At 37.5% G+C, this 22,795-nt stretch overlaps 2 protein-coding genes across 2 annotated transcripts in view; one reads left to right on the top strand and one right to left on the bottom strand.

Moving 5' to 3' along the window:
* immp2l (inner mitochondrial membrane peptidase subunit 2) overlaps window positions 1-22,795 on the top strand; it is a 312,405-nt gene that overhangs the window by 241,200 nt on the left and 48,410 nt on the right. The window lies entirely within an intron of this gene.
* Window positions 55-22,795, bottom strand: LOC115420924 (leucine-rich repeat neuronal protein 3-like). The gene is made up of 2 exons (XM_030136552.1): window positions 22,377-22,795; window positions 55-3,035 (listed from the first exon to the last, which is right to left on the bottom strand). The coding sequence occupies exon 2, from the start codon at window positions 2,670-2,672 to the stop codon at window positions 567-569; it is 2,106 nt and encodes a 701-aa protein (XP_029992412.1). The 5' UTR covers window positions 2,673-3,035; window positions 22,377-22,795; the 3' UTR covers window positions 55-566.

The raw sequence follows: 22,795 nt of genomic DNA, 5'->3' as shown, positions 1-22,795 counted from the left end.
TTTTAAAGACATTTGTTGGAGAAAAAAATAAAATGTACCAAGAAAAGAGTATAGTTATAAGACACCACACAGGTTTAATGAAAAATGTATTTGTTCATAAAACTGTTTACATTATAGTTGGTTTTATTGTACACTAAACTAACAAGTTTTTTTTCTGCCATTATAAACTATCCTGGCTTTTTCACCACTTAATGTAACAGAGCAAAGAAAATGCTTTTTGCAGACATCAAAGCCGTCCCAACAAGGTATTTAAGACAGAATTGTTCATGTGCTGTGCTTTATTCTGGTTGCACTGCATGAATGACCATTAGCCATGTAGATTATAGTCAAGATATCTGCCTGATTAAGCTTGTTATATTGACACAGGTTTAAGATACAAAATAGTCTCTGCTTTTAGCCGGTTATGTAAATGTGTATGAATTTTCTCTTATATCATCCTTCTGAGTTCCAGTGCAAAATGTCCCATTGAAAGTAATGAAAAGAGGGCACATAAATTAAATTGTCCAGTGTCCATCACTCTTCATCTCGCCGTAATCCCAAAGTGGTTTTACAGACAAGGACATTTCTTACATGGAGTTGTCCTGTAAGTCTATTACAGTTGCCCTCACCTTGACCCCAGACACACCAAATTCCAGGAAAGAAGAAGAAGAAGAGGAATGGGTGCTGGGAATAAGCAGTGTTTTAGCTGGGTCCGCTGTCAGTTTCCTGTAAAACACTTGGCTGTACAGAGTTGTATACATGACAGAGCAAGCCACAGCAACCACAACAAAAAATGCAGCACAGGTAGCCATCACCAGACTGTCCCAGTTCTCTGATTTATCCCTTGGGACTGGTACCTCCTTTGTAGTCACATTGATGCAGTCCCTGCTGTATTCAGCCTGCACAGCAGTGACCTCGACACACACCTCATAGTGAGTGGACGGCTTCAGCTGCTTGATGCGGTACTCTTTGATATCAGCAGGAAGTCTGGCCATATATGGCATAGAGGGGTGGCCACTGTCAGCTAAAACTGACCAATTTATTTGCGACACCAAACCCCCGGTGCTCTCCCAGGAGACCATGACAGAATGAGACTGGACAGATGTGATATATACATGTAATGGTTGATTTGAAGGTTGAGCAATGAAACCGTCCACTGAAACCATCACAGATTTGAGGTCTGCTCCGACAAGGTTGTGGGCAATGCAAGTGTAAGAGCCAGCTTCTATTTCTGTGGCATCATAAATGTCAAAGGTTCCCTCAGGGTGCATGTAGTACTTATCAGAAACACTCCCAGGAAGGATCCTATCACCCAGTGGTGTGACCCAGTAGATCTCAGGCTCTGGTTCCCCAAAAGCCCTGCAGTGCAACGACACTGAGCTCCCTTTACCAACCTCAACTTGATCTGGGAGGCTCCCTGGTGATATCAGCGGAAGGCAGATCTCTGTCATTTCCCTGAAGTGCACCTGACGAACATGTTGGCCCTGGTATTCGGGAGGCTCCACACAGAATAATGAGTCAGGCTCCATGAAGCGAACGGCAGTCCTGTTCATATTTACCCAGCGGATGACACAATCACAGCGGATGGGGTTGCTATGCAGGCTGACCTCCCGCAGGTTTGGCAGGGACTCCACGGTGCTACGGTGGAGTGCACTCAGAGCATTGCTGTTCAACATCAGGGTCTCTAGCCTGGGTAGTTTGTGAAAGGCCCTGGGATGGATGTAGGACAGCTTGGGATTATTAGTAGCCTCAATTTTTGTCAGCTCAGGCAGGTTGTTAAGAGCAAAACTGTCAATGGATACAAGCTCAGGCATACTGTTGATGCCGAGCTCCTTGAGGTGCATCATGTCCATGAAGTCACCTCTCTGGATCCTCTCAATGGGGTTCTTGTTTAAATCTAGAAACTTAAGGTTCCGGACTCTTATAAGTGCAGCTCGGGGGACTCGGTTGAGTAGGTTATCAAAAAATGAGATGCTCTCTAGGTTCTCCAGACCAACCAGAGCATTGTCAGGGATGTCAGTCAAATTTATCCTGGCAAGCACGAGGCTACGGAGGTTAGTAAGGGGTTTAAAATTCATGTCTGTCAACTCAAGAAGGGGGTTTTCTCCCAGCATCAATATCTCCAGGTTGGGGAGAGTCTGGAACCACTGACTGTTGATGCTTGTCAGTCGATTGGAATTGAGATGCAGCCTGAGCAGCCTGCCAAGGCCTTGGAAGGCTCCGGAGCTAATGGAAAAAATCAGGTTGTGGTTGATGTAGAACTCCTGGAGGTTGGGCAGAGAGGGTAGGCAGCTGTCAGAAAGCTCCTGAATCCAGTTCTCCTCCATGTGGAGTGACAGCAGCTGAGGGAGCGACCCCAGACAAACATCGCTCAGAGAGGAAATGTTATTCTGAGACAAGTTGATTTCCGTAACATTGGCCAAGTAATCCAAAGTTTTCACCACATTAACGATGTTGTTTGTCTGTAATAGCAGTACCTGTGTTTCTAGGGGGAGTCTCTCCGGTAGCGCTGAGAGGCCTAAGTCATTACAGTCCACCGTGGCAGCCTCGGTGTAAACAGAGCTGGGCGAGAACCAGGGTCGTATCTCACATCGACACAATGCAGGGCAATGAGCAGCCCCCTCAGAGGCCAAGACAAAAGCAGCCAGAGAAAGCTCAGCCAGCAAACAAGCCACAACTGCTGTCTCCTTCATCTTGGCCCCGGATTCCCTTGAGCCAGTAATTGGCCCTTATGGAGTCAGCTGTTAGCACTGTTAACTTCACAAATAAAAGCTCATTTGTTACTGCAGCAAGACAGAGTGGATTTCTGCTGATGCCCGGTCCCCGAAGCTTTGGCCCTGTTGTCTTCCAACTCTTGGCAAGCAAGGCAACCTTTCAGTTTGGTCCGTGCCAGGTTGTCATACACGTTGTGATATGTCAAGGTCGATGTATCCTTTAGGGAGAGATGCTGTGCAGCAGAGGGGCGGTTGAGGAATGCTGTGGCTCCATCTGGGGACGAATCACTCTACGTTCCATCATTATTATCCTCCGTCGCTGTCACCGGTGTCAGTTTCCATCTGTGGGAACAGGAAAGAAAAAAGGCCAATATAACACAGTGCTGTTGAGATATGACGGCATGTTGACATTTGGGACTATTGAGACTTATCAAGCCTTTTCTGCCTCATTTGATTTTATTGCTTTTTTTGCACCTTGACAGTCGTAAGTTATGATTAACTTGACCTTATGTGTATCACTTTGCAGGTAGGAATCCAAAAGCAACATGTTTGAGCGTCTTTAAAAAGTTGAAGGGTGAGAGGAGACTGACAGATGGGCTGTTTTTCATTGCTTTTACAAACTAGTGAAGTAAAAGTAAGAGTTGAAGCTCAAAATATATGTTCAAGAACAACAGATTACGAGTCCCTGATGTTTCCCACCCACTGTAATTATAAGAGTGTCACCTCCCTGAACCTCTATTCTCTGTGAACAATCCACCTGTGCACACTTATCAAATCACCCACACAAAACAACAAGCAGACACTTCACTACAGCTGATACACTCAACCTTGAGGTGCTGTAGAACCCCACCCCCACCCTCACCCCCTCCCAAAAATATCTGTCTTGCTGCAGCTCTCGTGCTGTGCCTCCTCTTCAGCTTTTTGCATTATTCATGAGACACTGAATCAATGTTGTTGGTACAGGTGACAGGTCTACAGCAGGTTTTGCCTATGTCGACTGCACATATTGATGTTTTGATTAATTTGTGACCTTGAGTGCAGAAGCCACAGCTGAGTGTACGACAGTAGATGAAGCTGTCGGTGTAGGCTGCAGCAGCCGGCTGCTGATGAGGACGAGCTATGACACTTCATGCATATATTAGCTTGTTTATGGCGATCTCTGTTTACTGGTTTGAGAGAACAAACTCTCACTTTATTCTCACATCTATCCCTTTTACCTTAAGGTGAGAAGAAACCATGTACCTGGACATGTACTTAAATGCATTTGTTTCTTAAAGTTGTTTTAAGCTAATTCATCCATTTTTGTGAGTTTTATTTAATTATAACTGTTAATTATAACTGTTTCCATTAGTTTAGTTCATTATCATTTAAACTGCTCTTAATGCATGTTTGCTTAGTCTATTTGACAATGCTTAGGTTTAGCGTAATTTTTATTAGTTTTTATCACTTTCAAAGGTAATAAGAAACCAAGTTAAAAATATCAGCCAGTAGTGGAACAATTAGTCTTGCTGCTTATTAAATAAAGTCATATTATCTTTATAGAAAAAAACTAAAATTATAATATAATATGTCTTATGAAAATATTATCAGCAAATGTGCTCACATGGTAAAGGAAGGCCAAAGCCCCAGAGTTCTGTCATTCAATCAAACACTCTTATCCCACAGTGCTGGAAAAAGTGGGGAAAAAAAAGAAATCCAAGGATGTGTCCCTTTATGAAGATTCAATTTACTTGACAAGCTGGACAATATACAGCACCTTTGACCAAGACAATCTTGGGGGAAAATGCAAGAAAAAGAAATCCAAGGTAGAGCCACAGAGGCCTGAGCCCTCTTCTAAAGCAGGTGCTATTTGTACGGAAATTTGAACAAATAATTTATACAGAAAACTGAGATGCAATACAGAAAATCTATATACAAGTCTACGCCCTCCTCTTCTCCCATTAAAATTGGTGAGATAGCCAATAAACACAACTGAAAACATAACCTCCATGGTGGACGTATTAATTTTGAAGACCTAACTCCTGGGTTTTGGTGCCAATACATGTAACTTCAGTATTTATTGGATTTTTTTTGTTCCTTTTATGAATCAGAATAATGTAAGTACCTTGACTTGTTCTCAAGGACACAAATGCTTAAAAGTATCTGATATACTATTATGCTGATTAACCAGAGTTTTCTGTCCATCTCGCTCCAGTCACAAGGTCATTTGTCACAACAGTAGCATAAAGGAGCCATTTGATAAAAATTCACTTCTATATTTTCTATGATGATATTGTCAAAGGGTCCATATCTGACACATACAGCGCTCATACAACTTTTTCAGCATTTTCAGTGCAGTCCGTGTAAAGTAGGTTTTACCCTAGTAATCATGTCTTTTACCACTGCATCGGAATAATTTCACTTCCACTCCCTCTCATTTCCAATTGTCTGAAAATACCATGCGATACATTTAAGCTGCTGTGACATAAACATGAGAACAAATTAATCTCTTGTTACAGAACAGAAGTCCTCATTTAGTCAATATATAATTAGGTGATATTGAGTAGTTTTCACATTTGTGGGTTACATGGCTCGCTTCTGTTTGTAATCCTTCCTTGGTTGTCTTTGTTTTATTCTTAAGCAGCTCAATAAAATCCCCGCAGACATCCCTCTCCATCACTGACAGCGTAAAGAGGGAGCTGTTGTACTGTATCTAACGTTACAGCATTATGTAAATGCTTCTCCACAGAGATGGAAACAACACATTTACGTACAGTATTTAGGTAGCAACAAAAACAACTTATATGCTAATGAGGCGAGTATGGTTTGAATGTTAAATGGCATGTTTAATAGTGGATGTTTTCTCTTTCGGTGGGAGTGTGTAGTCTCTGGAGACACCGCCGTACGCTAATTTAATTTCTCCTGTTTACATCCGTGATGCTCACACTCTCATTTCCCTGTTATTACTTAACACTAAAGGCCTGCAGTGACTTCCCTCATTTCCCCTTCATGCACACACAGTTACATAAAATGGAGATCTGAGTGCTTCCTGACTTTAACGATGCAGCGAATATAAAGTTACCGTTATATGTTTTAGATAAGATTGAATGAGGAAGAATGTTAAATCGTGCTGCTTCTCTGCACTTTTTCAGGTTTGAAGCTCTTTTTCCTATACTCAAAATCCATTTTTATGCAAATTACATACCAATTTTTATCCAACTTTTATGATAACAGCCTCTTCTTGCAGACTGTGGTGATAAATGCTATATAATTGGTGGAGGGGAAGAGTAGGAGAACCGATATGTCCTGCAGACAGCAGTTGAAAGGCATCACTAGTTTCACTGTTGATCATTTTAACCTTTATCATTCTGCACTAAGCACCTTAAACTGCAGATTTATTGTAATTTTTGCATAATAAGGGTAGCTTTAAAAGAGGGAAAGCCAAAACAAATAGCATTGGAATATCTCTCATTTAAATACCAGCCAGTTGTACACAACAAAAAGATTTATCATCTTTAAAACTAAACAAAGAATCATCCCGTAACAGAGAGAATATAATGCTGATATCTGCACAAGATTTTCAGCTAATGACAGTGTATTAATGTTAAACTAAAGTTAGAATATGAAAGTGGTTATAGTCTTTTTAAGAATGTCTGCACACATTTTAAGTTTCATTCTTTATGAAGGGGCTTTTTTCTCAGAAATGCCTTATATTTAAAATATAAAACGCTGAGCTGATCTGCACAGAGTGAAAATACAAAAATTGGCTTTGAATAATAGATTTAAGATGACTGATATTAATTGTGAATGTGAAAACAAGCCAAATCAAGGAGATATCACAAGTTTACCAGTTGACCATCCACTAATTCAGACCAGATTAAACAAAGTACAGCTTTAAAAGCTCCCGTGCACAGTTAACTCCAGATTTATAGTTATTATTGTTGACTGAAGCATGACAAAACCCACTATGTTTTCAGTTAACAGCATCTAAAAGTGTTTGCATACATCTGCTTAATGCAAAAGACAAGCACAAACACTAGTGTCAAATATTATTTGTATAAAAATATGCTTATACCTGCAGGGAAGCCAGCTACATTCACTCAACACACAGTGACTCAAACCCTAAGGCTTCAGTCACATTAACGCTCATTATAGAGAAATATTGCACTGAAATTTCAATGCGGTCATCAGAATCAGTGGATTTGTTTAGAATGGTGTAGTAAATCCACACTGAGCATTCATGGGGACTTTAACTTTGTTGAACAAGCTCATAGCAAACTATCCTGACAGTGCTGACCTTTGAGGGAATAAGGAGCCAGAGAGTTCACAAAGGACAAAGCTATTATTAAAGCGTTGTTGGTGCTCTGATATATATTTGTCTAACTGGGCTCGGCTGGGATGTGAACCACACACATTTCACGGTTGGCAGTTCATGTTAGGATGAATAGTACAACTCTATCTTTATTTTCATTCATACATATTCATGGTGTCATTATTTGATGGTTGACAGTGAACACATTTGGAAATAAGACATGCAACAAAGATCCCCCAGTGAGGCTGGAGCCATATGGTGGATTTAACCTTGAAGCAAATGGTCAAATCTTAAGTTCGTTAAAATAAGTGTATTGCACTAAATGGACATTTAGATTTACATCAACACAGTTTCTATCTCACTTTAATGACTTTGATGTCTAAATGGTCTTGCCCTAACGTACTTCTCTGAACTTCTGCACCCTTACACACCCAGCCGATCTGTCAGGTCAGCTGACCAGCTGCTCCTGAGGGTTCCAAAAACGAGGCTGAAGCTCAGAGGGGACCGAGTGTTTTCTGTCGCAGCTCCAAAACTGTGGAATGAACTGCTGCTGTACATTAGACAGGCCTCCTCACTGTCTAATTTGAAAAGTCCTCTTAAAACCCACCTCTTCTCTTAGGCTTTTCACACCACGAAGGATGCTGATTTTATGTGCACAGATATTTTATCTGGGGTCTGGTCTGTTTATTTATTTATTTATTATGTTTCATTGTATTTTTATTGTAGTATTTTATCTTTTTATTATGTTTTTATTGCATTTATTTTACTGTATAGCACTTTGGAAACCTTTGTGTTTGTTTAAATTTGTGCTTTATGAATAAAAATGGATTGGATTTAATGCAAACAGTTTTGTAAGATAAAGATAACCATTAGAATTTACAGTAGGTGGTATTGTCCATCATTGATTCCCAAAAATAAGATCTACTTAGTGAATAAGAGTTTTTAAGATTATAAATGAATGCTCCACTTGTTTAAAGTCAACAAGCCAATACATTTTGTACTGTATCACAGTGAATCAATAAAATGTTATATTTATCTGAACAGAGAACCATGGCATATTTATTTTAAGTTATAAAACTATCAGATCTTCGATTTGGGATGTAGCAAATTGCAACTTTTGGACATTTTTGCCTGAATAATGACAAGAACAGTTAATTGATCATTTATTTAGTTGCAGATTTTATTATTCTTTTTTATCACTACACTTTACTGCTATATTGTCAGGTCTGATTCAGGTTGTTTTTCCACATTTATTCTGTCTTATTTTCTCCAAACTGGCCAATTTTCTGCAAAATATCAAAGATAATTTTAAAAAATTATGACCAGCTTCACCTTCCAGATATCTGAAACATTAAACCTCCCCTTCCCTTCGCATCCACAGCTCCACACAAAGCAATTTTTTTCTGAAAAACCAAGACCTCAGAGGTCGTAGGTCATCCATTCAATGAATTCATAGTATTAGCTGACAAAGGAGTGATTGGAACGGTCAGCTCGGCTCAGTCTGGCTTTAGTATTAGCTTTTCCTGCTCTCACTCTGCCAATGCAGCACTTAAAGACACGCTCCAGTACAGAGGGAGAAAGAACCTCCTGTTGTTGATAAAAGTATTTAGTAATGCATTATACGACCAGGGAGCAGCTCTGTTTAACCCGGTAGGACTGCTGGCCTGGGTACTTTTTTAAGTGCTGAGTATTGGCATTCTACGAATGGATTAAAGCGACCCAAATGTGAAATATTTATGTATTTCTCATACAGCGGAGAGAGAGAAAGTCAGAGGGCTGGAGCTTTTAGGGTGCTGCCATCCTAATGTGGCAGACGTTTCATAAAGTGCTCCCACTCCACCATGTTTTATTCAGCACTCGCTAATACACTCGGCTCCACACAACCTGCCATTTTTACTATGTGACCGTGCAAATGCTACTTTTTTCTAATTTTTAAATACACATATTTATACGGTGGATTTGGAGAAGTTTAACGGGTCAGTGTTTTAAATGAAAATGTCCCAGTTTTGTGTTTTTTTTTAATAACTTTTTCAAGGTCTTCTCCACACTAAAATTGATATTTTGAAAATATTTTCTTTACATTTTGATCTCTCAAACAGCATTTCAAGTCCGTCAGAGGTATTTTTCAAACACTTTCTGAAGTTTACATTCCTATCTGTCAGCATGTAAAATGGACAGACTGGAAAACAGTGGTATGGATCCTCAGTTCATGTGTTGCAATGTGTTACTAAGCAGCAGCTCCACCTCATTTTCCACGTACGAGTCACTTTCTGCTTTATGTCAGAAGTAGAGGTGAAGAAACTCATGTCAAATGAATAAATAATTAGCTACTATTGTTTCCATTTACTATCAAAAAAGTCAATGACCAGAGTGTCCTTCTCTGGTGTTTGACGTATTAACTGTATCATCCACTAACCTGTGCTCATTTGTTCATTTGTAGATTTTCTTTTGGTGTTCTGATGTATACGGTTTTATTTTATTAACCCAAGCTAGTGTGTAGATTTTTTTTTTTTTTTAATGTAAGCAAATAATATCTACTTAAAATAACTGCATTAGTATGAACCTTAATCTGGAAATGCACTGCATAATGTGATCATAGGACAGAAGGAACATGTGTTTCAGTCAAACTTGAACTTGATGTGACATTTTTTACATTAACAGAGATGTGGATACATTTATACTGTACGTCAGGGGTGTCAAACTCATTTTAGTTCAGGAGCCACATTCAGCCTAATATGATATAAAGTGGGCCGGACCAGTAAAATAATATAAATAGTAAGATAATAACTTTTGAGTGAAAAAAGTGAAATTCCATAATGAAAATGTTTACATCTATGAATTGTACTTGAACATAACATAAACAAATATGAACAATCTGAAAATTCTTTAGTAAAATAAGTGCAATGTTAAAAATATTACGCCTTAGTTTATCATTTATACATGTGAATCACAACTTGGAGATCACAGTGGATCAAAAAATGCACAAAACATCAAATAACTAGCAGAATATTATTAAAATTCCACATACTTCTCTTGAGAGATTTCAGGTTATTCACTTTTTTTTTTTTTATAAAAGTCTAGTCTGTAAATGTCAACATTTTTGTGCAATTTTACTTTTTTTTTTTACACTGAAACAATGAGAAAAATTTACAGTTTTCATTATTTCTGGGTTATTATGATTATATTTTACTGGTCTGATCCACTTTAGATTGAATTGACCTAAAATGATTGTTAATATCTTCAGTGACATTTTTCCATTTCTCATCCCAAGGGCCAGACTGGACCCTTTGGCGGGCCGGATTTGGCCCCCGGGTCGCATGTTTGACACCTGTGCTGTACAGTCATCATAAATGTATTTTTTTGATGAGCAGTGTACAGATGAAGATAAATGTAAAAAAAAAACAAAAAAAAAAAAGTAAAGGAGACAGACGCCTTATTGATTATACTTTGCTGTAAAAGCATCCAACACTGCTCTTTTGTGTTTTTTCTGTGATTAACTCTCTGATATGTCTGACCTCTCCCTCTTTAGATTCCTCCTTAATAATGCTCCTCCCTGCCGACAGACACTGTAATGACCATCAGATCCCCTCTAATGTTTATTAACTGCTGAATTTTGTTAGACTCAGCTGGAAATCCAGCTGTCCTTCAACCTCTCTACCCCCTTGAAGTGCCCTTGAGCAACAAAATGAACACCAAGCAGCTCTAGATCTGCTGGTGTGACCCTTCATCTTTAACCTCTACCCTCCCTTTGGGCAACAAAAACTACATTTCTCCTTTAGAATTCATCACGGGAAGAATAAAAAAAAAAAAATTGTAAAAATGCGCCTGTGTGCTTTTACCTCTCAAGGACATCACATGCAGCAAATCTCAACTTTAATCCAATCTATGTCTTAAGCGCTATCAAAGCTGCACCACGCAAGATTTTGATGTTAAAATCTGTCCGTTTTATCTGCCTGATTCATACAGAGTGTGTCTGAAGCTAAACTAAATATCCAAATCTGCACCGAGTCTGCACGTCCAGACTAGTTACTTCTCTCTGTACGGACACACATGGAAATGAGATTATCCTCACAACAGACTTCTCATATTGTTACCTGAAGTGCTTGAGATATCACACATTATGCAACATTTACCATATATTGCTACTATTTGACCAGCAGGAAAAAGATGTCTCCCATATCTCCTGTATTGGATTTTTTTTTAAGTATAAAAGAACAAAAAAAAAAAAAGGCTGAATGTTTGCAGAAGACACATGAATTGGACTCAGATTCAGATGCAATTAATAAGCGGATCATCTCTTAATGAACTGATGATGAAACTGAATAATTAGGTTTACATCTTCATCAGGGGACAGGATGCAATCTGGCCTGGTTCCTAAACAAAAGCAGCACATACTGTAAACACATTAACAGGTGGGGTGCTATATCTTCCATCTGTGCTGTTGGTTTTGGGATGTCTTTGTTTTTCTTCCTCATCTTTCTGTAAGACTTTTTTGTCTCTTCTGGGTGAAAAGTGTCAGACTTTAAATTGTTTTAGCTTGAAATGACCAGCTGTGATCGAAGTCCATTAGAAACTCCACTAACTGCTGTGTTAACTTTCCCTCATTGAATATATTTTTCCCTCTTATTATTCGCAGAAAGCAGAGGAGCACAATACAATCCATTTCCAGTGAAACCTTTTTGCATTTCCATCTCATATCACAGTTGAAATGGGCTAACTCAGTACATTCACTTGGTGTTTGAATCGCCCATTGCACGGTGCAAACATTTGTTGTAGGCTTGTTCTAACTGTCTCACAAATGCCATAGAAACTAATGGAATTTCTGAAAAGACAATAAGTCTCAGAAGCTGCTGGTTACAGAAGTGTTTTGTTTTTTTTTTCCCTACAGTAAAGCCTTTTCACAGAATCCTACAGAAAAAAGTACATTGCAAAAAAAAAAAAAAATCAATTTAGTTTATGGTCGTGTTAACCCTTTCATGCATGAATTATGAGAACCTGAGTCATGATTCTTTTCCTGAGTGTTTTTATTCGTCTTTAGGCATGAAAAAAACAATGCGATTGAATTTTTTTTTTTTTAATGAACCTGTTTTTCATTTAGTTAGAAAAACATCCGCTCTGCTGGACACCATGCATTTGATTTTTGAAGCAAAGAAACATGTATTTAAAACCCATAATCAGAAAGTCATATACTGTGTGAAAACTATTCATTCGTTCATTTTTTGTTTATTTCGAGCATTTACAGAATACATGCAAATTCAAAATTCCAAAATCATTCATCTACACTTGAAAAGGAGTGGGAAGAAGAAAACCTATGAAACAAAAACATTTTTCATGCAGCTAATCTAATGTTTTCTCACATTTTATCATACTCTAACATTAGTTATTACTAATTTCATGGTGATAATATGCAAAAAAAAAAAAAAAAAAAGATTAAAAAACCTGTTAATTACAGTCTAATAACAATTAGCAACTGATTTAAAGCATGTTAGTGCAGATCAAGTTTTTCAAGAACAGCAAAATTACAGTAGCAGTATGAATTGCAGTGGATGGGATGATACTTAAGTGTCCACTGTGTTGGCTGATATGCAACTAAAACAACAAAACCTAAGAATATACAAGAGAACAGCTGGAGAATAGCTGTCCACTGTAGTGACCATTATGCATGAAAGGGTTAAACTATGGTAAATGTTCAGTTACATTTAGGCAGACATATCAACATCATGACTGGATATAGTAAGTACATCATAAGGCTCGGCAACTTGTGTTGTCATGGTTGCACCAATAAGCACGTGGTTTTAGTTTCAGATAAAAGAGAAACTGAGTCTCACACCACCTACAGATAATGATTACCGATAAAATGCTTAATCAATAAAGAGGTAATCAGCTGCCGGTGACCCAAAGCATCTATTGATCTGAAATGTTTTCTAAATGTTAATCCTATCAATACAGTAAAATCAAGCAGGTAAAGTGCAGCTCTTGATTGTCAGCAGATTTGACCCATTTGGACGTTCAGAGGCTCCGTAGTGAACATGGAAACACCGTCATCTTCTACAACACTGATTCAGCTGTAAAATCCATGTAGTTTGACTGTTGACAGTGGATGTAGATGTTAGTTTTATGTTCAGTTATGACATATTTTGTAGTTTTCTCTGTTTTGATATAATGACCTTTGACTTTTCATGAACATCTACATGATCAGTAAATTAAATAGAGAACAACATTATAATAAATAGCAATAAATCACTTTTTGGAAAAATCTGGAAGTCACTACAAAAGTACTTATAGGCAATTAAATATGTCTTAGATGCCCATATATTATCTATTGAAACTTCTAATTATTGTGTTTCAGATATTTTTATTGTGAAGCCTTATCCTAGTACAGATTGGAGATCCCCTGATTGGTACATTATGTTTTATTTTTGATATCAACATAACAAATGCACATTCAGAAAAAAAAGAAAAGAAAACAGCATTGATAAAGTGAGAAAAGAGGAAGGAAAGAAAAAAAGGAAGAAAAAAACGGAAACTTCTAATTAATAATAAAACATAAATCAAAATTTCTAAATTTCAGCTTTATTTTATATTTTATTTACAGAGGATGAAGTTTGTTTTGGGAAATGTTGCCTCAAATTTTCATTGTATTATTGAAACAGCGTAGGTTTAAATCCATAACCTGAAATACATTTTAGCTATACTTCAACATTTTTGGTCAGGAAATCTGCATCGGAAAATATAATAGTATAAATAGTACTTTTTAAGTAACTTTTTATACGCATGGAACTGTTCAGAACAGTGCTAGCTAATCTTGTCCTAATATTTTTACATTGGTTCAAAATTATCTAAAATTGTCACTACTGAAACACTCATACATCCACAAGAAAGATGTAGGTATTAGTAGTAACAACATGTTAAATGATCACTATTAATATATCTTATATACCATACATATATGAAGTATTATTTGGAGTTTTATTTGGAGATGTAAGCAGTTTAGTAAAAAAAAAAAATCTTTTTTTTTTTTTTTTTTTTTTTTTTTGTGGGACAGCAGTTTGCATCAGCTAGAAAAGCTGCACCATAAACCCCATAAACCTGCACAAATGACCTCCAGAATGGGCTGTTTTTGCACAGAGGGTAGAAGTAGAGAGTTTTTCTGAATTATGAAATCACAAAATATGTTCATGTAAGGACACAGCTTTGTTTCTGGTTTTTTCATCTGGTTTATGGATTCTCACAGAGGGGAAGCCAGACTGTGGTGTGAAACTTTTAAAGGTGAATTGATTTACACTGCAGCATCGCACTCATAAAAACTACACCCTTAAAAACTTTCAGCAGTTTTTGGCAGTGCATGTAAATAGTTTTAAGCTGTATGTTTCTGTCTGAAAAGCATCTTGGCAGTCATAGGTGACCTCTACACTCACAATTCCCATAGCCTTGTACTTTTATTTTTTTTATTCAGTTGCTCATATTTTCTTCCAATAAGAAAGTCTCTTGTCAGTCCAAGCTATAGAGTTAAATCTGTCGCTCATGAATATTGTCTTGCCTGCGGGCCAAAACCAGCCTGCTGAAGGGTCCAGTCCAGCCCGTGGGATGAATTTGTGAAATGCAAAAATTACACTGAAGATATTAACAATCACATTAGTTCAGGTTCCACATTTAGCACAATTAGAGCACAAGTGGGTCGGACCATTAGAATACTATCATAATGGCTATAAATACTGACAACTCCAAATTCTTCTTTTTGTTTTAGTCTAAAAAAGCAAAATTACATGAAAATGTTTACATTTACACACTGTGTTTTCACAAAAAATGCAAACAATCTGAAATATATTAAGAGAAGTGTAATTTTAATGTGTATTTGTAGATCCACTGTGTACATGTGTGAGGTGGAATATTGTTAAGATTTCACTTACTTTTCTTAATAAATTTCAGTTTTTTCATAGTTGTTCATGTTATTCACATTTTTTAAGGATTGTTTGTAGATGTAAATGTTTAATATAATTTTACTTTAGTTGTTACTCTAAATCCAAGAGAAAAGTTTGGAGTTGACATTATTTATACAGTGGTCCCTCGTTTATCGTGGGGGTTACGTTCTAAAAATAACCCGCAATAGGTGAAATCCGCGAAGTAGTCAGCTTTATTTTTTACAATTATTATATATGTTTTTGCATAGCACCGTCTTCTGCCTTTTAGGTGCAACCGCAGGTGCCTTTGTCGGTGCAGAACGTTTGGTCGACATTGTGGGTTTTGTCGGGGAGAAAACTTGCAAACATACAGCACCTCTGAGTCGCACTGCTAGCAATCGAACATTTATGTAAATTTGGCAAGTCGAATGCATTCTGTACTGTACAGGAGACACGGCACGGAGGAGATTGATTGACAATGGTCTACAGTCCCTTAGCCAATCAGGACACAGAACACAATACGCATTCATACACTGTAAAAAAAAAAGCATGCAAAATTGCACTAAGAAAAATCTGCGAAACAGTGAGGCCGCGAAAGGTGAACTGCGTTATAGTGAGGGACAACTGTATTTGATTATGTTATTATTTTACTGGTCCGGCCCACTTCAAATCACACTGGGAGGATGTGACCCCTGAACTAAAATAAGTTTGACAGCCCTGCTCTAGGAAGTACAGTCTGAAATAGCCGCTCCAACTCCTCAACAAATCAAAATACTGCAAATAAACTGAAGTTTTTTTAAAGCTTAAATGAATGTGAGACATTGGATTTACTCAGTAGAATCAACACAGCATACATTATATCACTGCATCAATTTTGAATGTTATCATCAGCTGGATTTTGCAGCAGAAAAGCTGAGGCATGAGAAGAACAGCGTGTACCCTCCGGATCTCTGTTTCCTCTCTCCAGTTTTAATTGATTTCACTGGGTGTTATTGGCATGAAACTAAAAGGACAATAGTGCCAAAACATCGAGATAAGATCAACATTTCTACATTAAATCCCTCCCCCTCTCTCCTCCCTTCATCCGCCATTGATTTACAATTAAACCAGTCCCATGTGACTCCCCTACGCTGGTTCGCTCCCCTCCCTTCCTGGGCTTCTACCACACACGCTTCTCGTTAGCATCGCCAGCATCTGAATTCGCACTTAGCCTCCACTCCCATGAGTCACACCGCTCCTTTTAATCAGCAGCCTGTCTAGTGTTAATTACCATCACATACAAAATGCATACAGGACACACACTGTAAACGCACACTGTAAACACACACACAGGTTAACACCGTGACCTCTGTTTGTTGGTTTTTGAGGGCACACGTGTAAATCTACAGTGTGTTCAGTGTAAAGGAAACAGCTGCAAGATGGTGTTTGTGTATTTTATATTTTGTTTCATTTGCAGCCACGTATCTCAGAAATTATTTGACGAAATTGTAAATGAAGTAACAAAATAAAGTAACATGCTGCCCACAGGAATTAACCCATAAAGGCCCAAACATCCTGAGTTGATCAAAAGAATCTACTGATCCAAAATATTTAATACCTGTTGATCCACTAATCCTATCGATACATGTAAATAATTGGTGTAAATGCAGTTCGTCATCTTGACCCATTTGGACGTTTCATAAGTTCCGTAGTGAACGTGGAAACGGCGTCATCTTCTACAACATTGAATCACCAGTAAAACCCATGGAGTTGGATCAGTGACAGTGGATGGAACCGCTTGGTCTCACTTTCAGTTATTGATATCTATGCTGAAAAAGTCTTCAGTTTTCTTGGTTTTATATAAGAACCTTTGAATTTACTGAGTTTTCATGGACGTGTGCATTAAGTATAGGAAATTCAATATGGGAAAATATATGATTTACAGTGAAAAATGCAAAATACAGTGGATAATATAATAAAATAATATGATAAATGACAGTGGATGGAGATACTGGGTTCATTTTCAGTTAATGAAGTCACTTTTTCTTCAGTTTTCTCCGTTTTGATATAATAACCTTTGAATTTACTCTGAATTTTCATGAACATCTGCATGATCAGTGAATTAAATATAGGGGAAGAGTGCATAATTTACACTGAAAAAGGCAAAATACAGAGGATAATATTACAATAAATGGGGATAAATCACTTAAGAAAGGTTAAATAGACAAAAATTCATTTGGGAACTGCCACAAAATTAGCACTAGGTCTTTATGGGTTAAACATTAATAGTTAACATACTGAGTTTTCCAAGTGGCAACATTTTTGATCATGAACACAGACTTTAATTGTTCATCAACAGCATATTCTGTTTTTCAACCAAAATAACCACAAGCTCCATGTACATCATCACCTGGTTGTGATGACAGTGTTATTACACTTGAGGATGATTTAATACAGAAATAGTCTGATTTAAACAACTCACCATGTATTTTTTGTTTTTAAACCAAACTGCCCTTTAAGACCCAAACCTAAAGACCCACAAAATTTAACTCTGCAGAGTATTGGAAGTTATACATCTGTCATCCTACCTATTGAGGAAAAGTGAAAAAGTAGCAGCTCTTTCAATGACAGATTACAATTTATTCCAACAGATGAAGGTATGTATTATTATAATTGGCTTTGCATTTGAGTTATAATGTCATTTCTGTAAGATTGGGTTGTAATTTATTACATTTTTCAGTTTTTTATAGGTGGGGCTAGTCTCAGGTGCTATATGTCTAAGCAGATATTTAAAAATATATATATTAAATAAAATAAATATATCACTTTTTTTTATAAATAAAGAATATAGGACTGAAATTACTATTTAATTTCCCTATCATCTCAGATTCTGAGTGTTCAGACCTAAATTGAGTGGGAAGCTTCAGCCCTGAATATCTTCTAAAAAGAATCTTCAAAACTTATTTTTGTTCCCAAATTTCCCATTTCTCATATTCAGTCAATACATCACAAATTCATTTTCTTTTATCTAGTGCTTCTCTCTGTGCCTAAAGTTTTTGAATAAATCTCTTGAAAATGCAGAAAGTACAACCTATGGCCTTATTGACCTTGCCAAAATACAGATGTTGTGAGTATATAACTCATAACAGAATCCATATTTTAATTGGTGCATGCGCATTTTGTACATCAGTTACATAAGTAAAGATAATCTTTTTTTTTTTTTTTTTTTTTTCTTGTGACCTATGGTGTTTGTTTTGGGATTTGCTGTTTGCCTGCAGATTGTAGTGTTGAAACTGTGTGGACAGCAGTAGAAACTGGCAAATCTGACTGGGATTGGCTCCATTTCATTATGTTTTAATTCTTTTCTTTTCTAAAACTTCTCGTCAAACCTTTTTGTTGATCCAAGACTGAAAAAAAAAAACCAAGCAGCAGCTGCTCAAACATTGCAGTAGACAATATGTAAGATGTTTAACCCTTTCATGCATGAATTATGAGAACATTAACCAAGATTTTTTTCTTTATTCCTCTTTGGGCATTAAAAAAACACAATGGGGTTTAATTTTTTTTTTTTTTTTTTTTTTTTTTTTTTGAAGCCATTTTTCATGGAGTTGCAAAAATGTCCACCAAGCTGGACACCATGTGTTTAATTTTTGAAGCAAAGAAACATGTATTTACTGATATACTATGTGAAAACTATTGAATAAAAACATTAAATGCTGCTAATTTGATGTTTTCTCTCATTTTAACATACACTACAAACAAAAAGTTATGGATATTTTTAATTTTGGGCTATTTTTTTTTTCGGGATTACTGCACAACGCTTTTAACTTTTTTATGTGTGAATTGAATTAAAACACATTTTTTTAATGACCAGACATAGTTTTATTTACAAATGTCAAAAATGACCAAAAAAATGACCAAAAAAATATACTAATACTAGTCATTACTCACTTCATGGACATAATATGTCAAAAAAAAAAAAAAAAAAAACTTTTGTTGTTAATTAAAATCTAATAACAATAACAAGGAATTGATTTACACTCGAACATGTCAGATCAGGTTTATCAAGAACAGCAAAGTTACAGTAATGTTATCAACTGCAGTGTATGGGATGGTGCGTAAGCATCTAATGTGTTGGCTGATATGAAACTAAAACAACAAAATCCATGAATATACAAGAGAACAGCTGTAGAATAGCTGTCCACTGTAGTGACCAGTATGCATGAAAGGGTTAATGACACAGAACATATCTGACTATTCTCAGTTCTTTGTCTTCCTGCAAAATCTCTGCATGGAAATTATTGTATGGTTTATGGTGAGGCAGAGGTGTAGTTATAGCCAATTAACTATAGTTAAAGGAAGGAAATGCAAATACTGAGGCTAAGAAAAGGTCATGGTTTAAACCTCTGAAGTAGAATCTGTGGCACGTGCTGCTTTCCATGTCATCCCCGACCCTGACCTCCTCACCTTTACGTCCACTGGCACAAGAAGTAAATTGTTAGTTGCAGAATCATGTCATACAAAGGAAATTCAGCGGTGGTATAATCCCAGTTGGGGCACTAGTGAGTATTTGTAGCATCAGAATGGTGTATGTGGAACCAAGGAACATGTCAACCAGTGCAACTTGTAGGTCATTAATGTCTTCTAATATTTTATGGACAATAATGGGGCTGTATAGCACAGAGGAAGAAGGTATATCAGCCTGTATACACTTTGTTCTTGTTAGTAGATAAAATTAATTGATGGAGTGCGTTGGATTTCTGTGTATATTTTTGCTTCATTAACTGTAGATAATTTCTAAACATCAATTCACCGTAAAGATAAAATGTTGCGGCTTCAAACGTTCCAACAAGCAAGTTGTGTGTTCTTACTAGTTATATATTGATTTTTTAATGTGATGGCTTTCTAAAGGGTTGGCGTAAATAACTGGGTAAAAAAATAGATCAATAGAATTTCATGTAAGCGTCCCATTGAGTCTAAATGTTGGATCTTGTAGCAGTGGTTTATCTGATAAATGCTGCAGGCAAAGACTGGAATCAACTACAGTTTATATTTTTCATACGATTTGGAAGACGCATCGGAAACAGGGAGATGTAAAAATTGAATCGTTGCATTCAAGGTTAATTATTGATGGAAGTCTGATATTGGCGGTTATGTCTGCTAGCTCTTCGAAGAGTTTTCTCACAGTTAAACCTCTTTTTTTTTTCACTGTGGAGACAAACTGTGATATGGTTCGTCCACTACATCACCACCTCCTTGTGTTTCAGTTGTTTGGCTGATACTTGTTTTGATAGTTTGTGATATCTGACTTATTATTTGATGTTCCCAACAACAAATGCAATGTCCAGCTGGGTCTTATCTCAGCTTTATGATGTAGAGTTTCACAGTGGTGCAGGAGCAGACACAATTTAGGTGTTTGATCTAATTTAGTCCACTTCTGGAGTTCTCTACAATGGGATTAAACCAAGCATAAATCATGATTTATGTGACAAATGAGTTTCTGTCACTATTTATCACAAAAAGGATTTGTTTTCCAAGAAATTCTCCTTCAACCATCCATCTAAACACTGATGATTCTTTTTTGTGTGTATGAAAAAAAAAAAAGTGGGATGCTCATATAAATGCATAGCCAGTAAAGGTCTTAAATAAGGAACTGAGAAGAGCTCAAAGCTACATTTTAGACCCATGGATGTGAACCTGAAGAACAAAACATGTCATATGTGAAAGTAAATCAAAGCACTTGCTATAAAACATACTGGACAGAATTTTTTTTATTGTTTGACTGAAAGTTATATGTGAGTTACTTTGATTTACAACTGTAATCTATTCTTTTTTATGCCTTAAAAATGGAAGTAAGCAACTGGAATTATTCATTTTTTCATTATGGCAGAATTTTACTTGGTATCAGCACTAAAAAGAAACGAACCGTCTTTTCATAATCTCATTAAAAATTGTTAAAGCTGAGGGATGTTGTTTAGTTTTTCCCATCAAACTATAACATTTCCATAAAAGAGAGGTCTTTAAAGCTAAATTTAACTTTTATACCAGTGCTGCTTAGAGAGACATTTTCTTGTGCTGAAACAGTGCAAACAAAGTGTCAACTTTTTGTCGTACATCTTTATCCTAATATTTGCTTGGAGGTGAGATATTCTAATAGAACGTGTCCTCTTCATGAACTCTATGTTTTAGTGTTCATTTATTAAAGGGAGTGAATATCTAGAGAAAAGGCCCAATCATGATTTAATTAAGCCACACTGGAGCTATCCTCCTACTTTTGTCAATTAAATAAAAATATTGGTGTGTTTGGATTACGCAGTCTAATCAGAGCAAATGTGTTGCGAGCCCTCAGAGAAATCAAGTGATGAAAATTAAGGATGAATATTGACGTATTACTTGTGGAGCTCTGGAGAGCGCTGCGTCTTTAAAGTCTCTACAGCCGACGTTCTGTCTCAGCAAGTCTGACGCTGCTGCATGTTGACGTGAGAAAACTGAGCGTTTGTTTGGTGCCAGGAGGCTTCGACCCATTTTACTTGACCCCCGTTTAGTCGGGGTGGAAATGTGCTGAATTTCAATCTGTGCACTTAAAAACGCCTTAGTGCGCTGCTGTTAATTATGAGCAAGGCTTAAATACAGCAGGAGCGAGATGAGGGAAAGGAGGGAGGAAGGGAGGAAGGGAGGGATGGATGGAGGGAGGGAGGAGGGAGACAGAGGTTCTGGTAAATTAGACAGGCAGCAGAGGGAACAGCTTTCCTCCCGTTAGAGCAGATCACCCTGCAGCCAGTCCTACGACCTGCACATCTAAACTCTGACTGCATCTGTTCGAATATAAGCAACACCACACTGTTTCCTGACTCATGTTTCCAGATCGCACAACCAGCATACGTCGACTGTCCACTCTGGCTCTAACTAGACCCGAGTACGACTAACGAAGCACAATACTTTCACCTTGTTAGGGTTCCAGAAACATCCCAGTGGCTCAGTTTCCCTGAGTGGCATGTAGCTTGTTAATGCAATTGTCTGGCATTAGACCTTTCCCGCATGTCATTCTTGCCTCTTGTCACTTTGACCTGCCTGATAAAGACGAAATGGAACCCCCCCTCCTGCACAAAAAAAAAAAAAAAAAACACCTCAGCTTCATCTTGTCTTGTTGCACATTCTCTGACTTCAGGGGATTAACCTGTGGAGTGACACCAACAAGACTCAACTCCAGCACAATCTCATTTCTCATGGTGGCAAAAAAAAGAAAAAAAAAGAAAAGGGAGTCGAGCTACAGACCAACATGAGGATTGTCAGAGAGAAGCTGCAGTCTTGCACAAAACCTGCGACAAAAATCCCCAGCCCTGTTTTCTTATTCCCCTCAGCTGTCAGAACCGCAGGCTGAGCCGCCACAGCACTCAAGGACTACCGCAGTCCTCCTAACACACACACACACACACACACACACACACACATACACGCACACACACTCCCTAAACGCACTTTAATACACACGCATGGCGATGAAACACTCACCAGTGAAAGCAGTATCCATCAAGTTCCATGCAGCAGCAGATATTCAGCAGGTATTCCTGGCATGGCTGCAGCAGCGTGGAATGTGTGTGTGTTTTTCTGTGTTGGTGTGTGTTTTATTTAAGGCATGCAGCGCTGCATGTTAACATCCAGCAGAAGAAGCAGCAGCGACAGCAGCTATTTTCCTGTTTTCCTCGAGTATCTCTAAGAACAAACGTCTTCTCTCTTTTCCTCTCCACGGCAGCAGAGAGATGTAGAGAGAGAGAGAGAGAGAGAGAGAGAGAGGCAGGGCGAGAGACACAGATAGAGTGAGAGGAGAGAGAGAGAGAAAGAGAGAGAGAGAGAAGGGGAATTAAAAGAAGAGAGGAATGATAGGTTGTGTTTGTCGTTCTTCCATCCTTCCTCTCCTCTGCTGTTGGAGA

This window comes from Sphaeramia orbicularis, chromosome 6, assembly GCF_902148855.1.
Source record: "Sphaeramia orbicularis chromosome 6, fSphaOr1.1, whole genome shotgun sequence".
NCBI lineage: Eukaryota > Metazoa > Chordata > Actinopteri > Kurtiformes > Apogonidae > Sphaeramia > Sphaeramia orbicularis.
This window is presented reverse-complemented; position numbering and strand designations above follow the sequence as displayed.

Coding starts and splice junctions, on each gene's coding strand:
- LOC115420924 (XM_030136552.1), bottom strand. CDS start 2,672: ATGAAGGAGACAGCAGTTGTGGCTTGTTTGCTGGCTGAGCTTTCTCTG.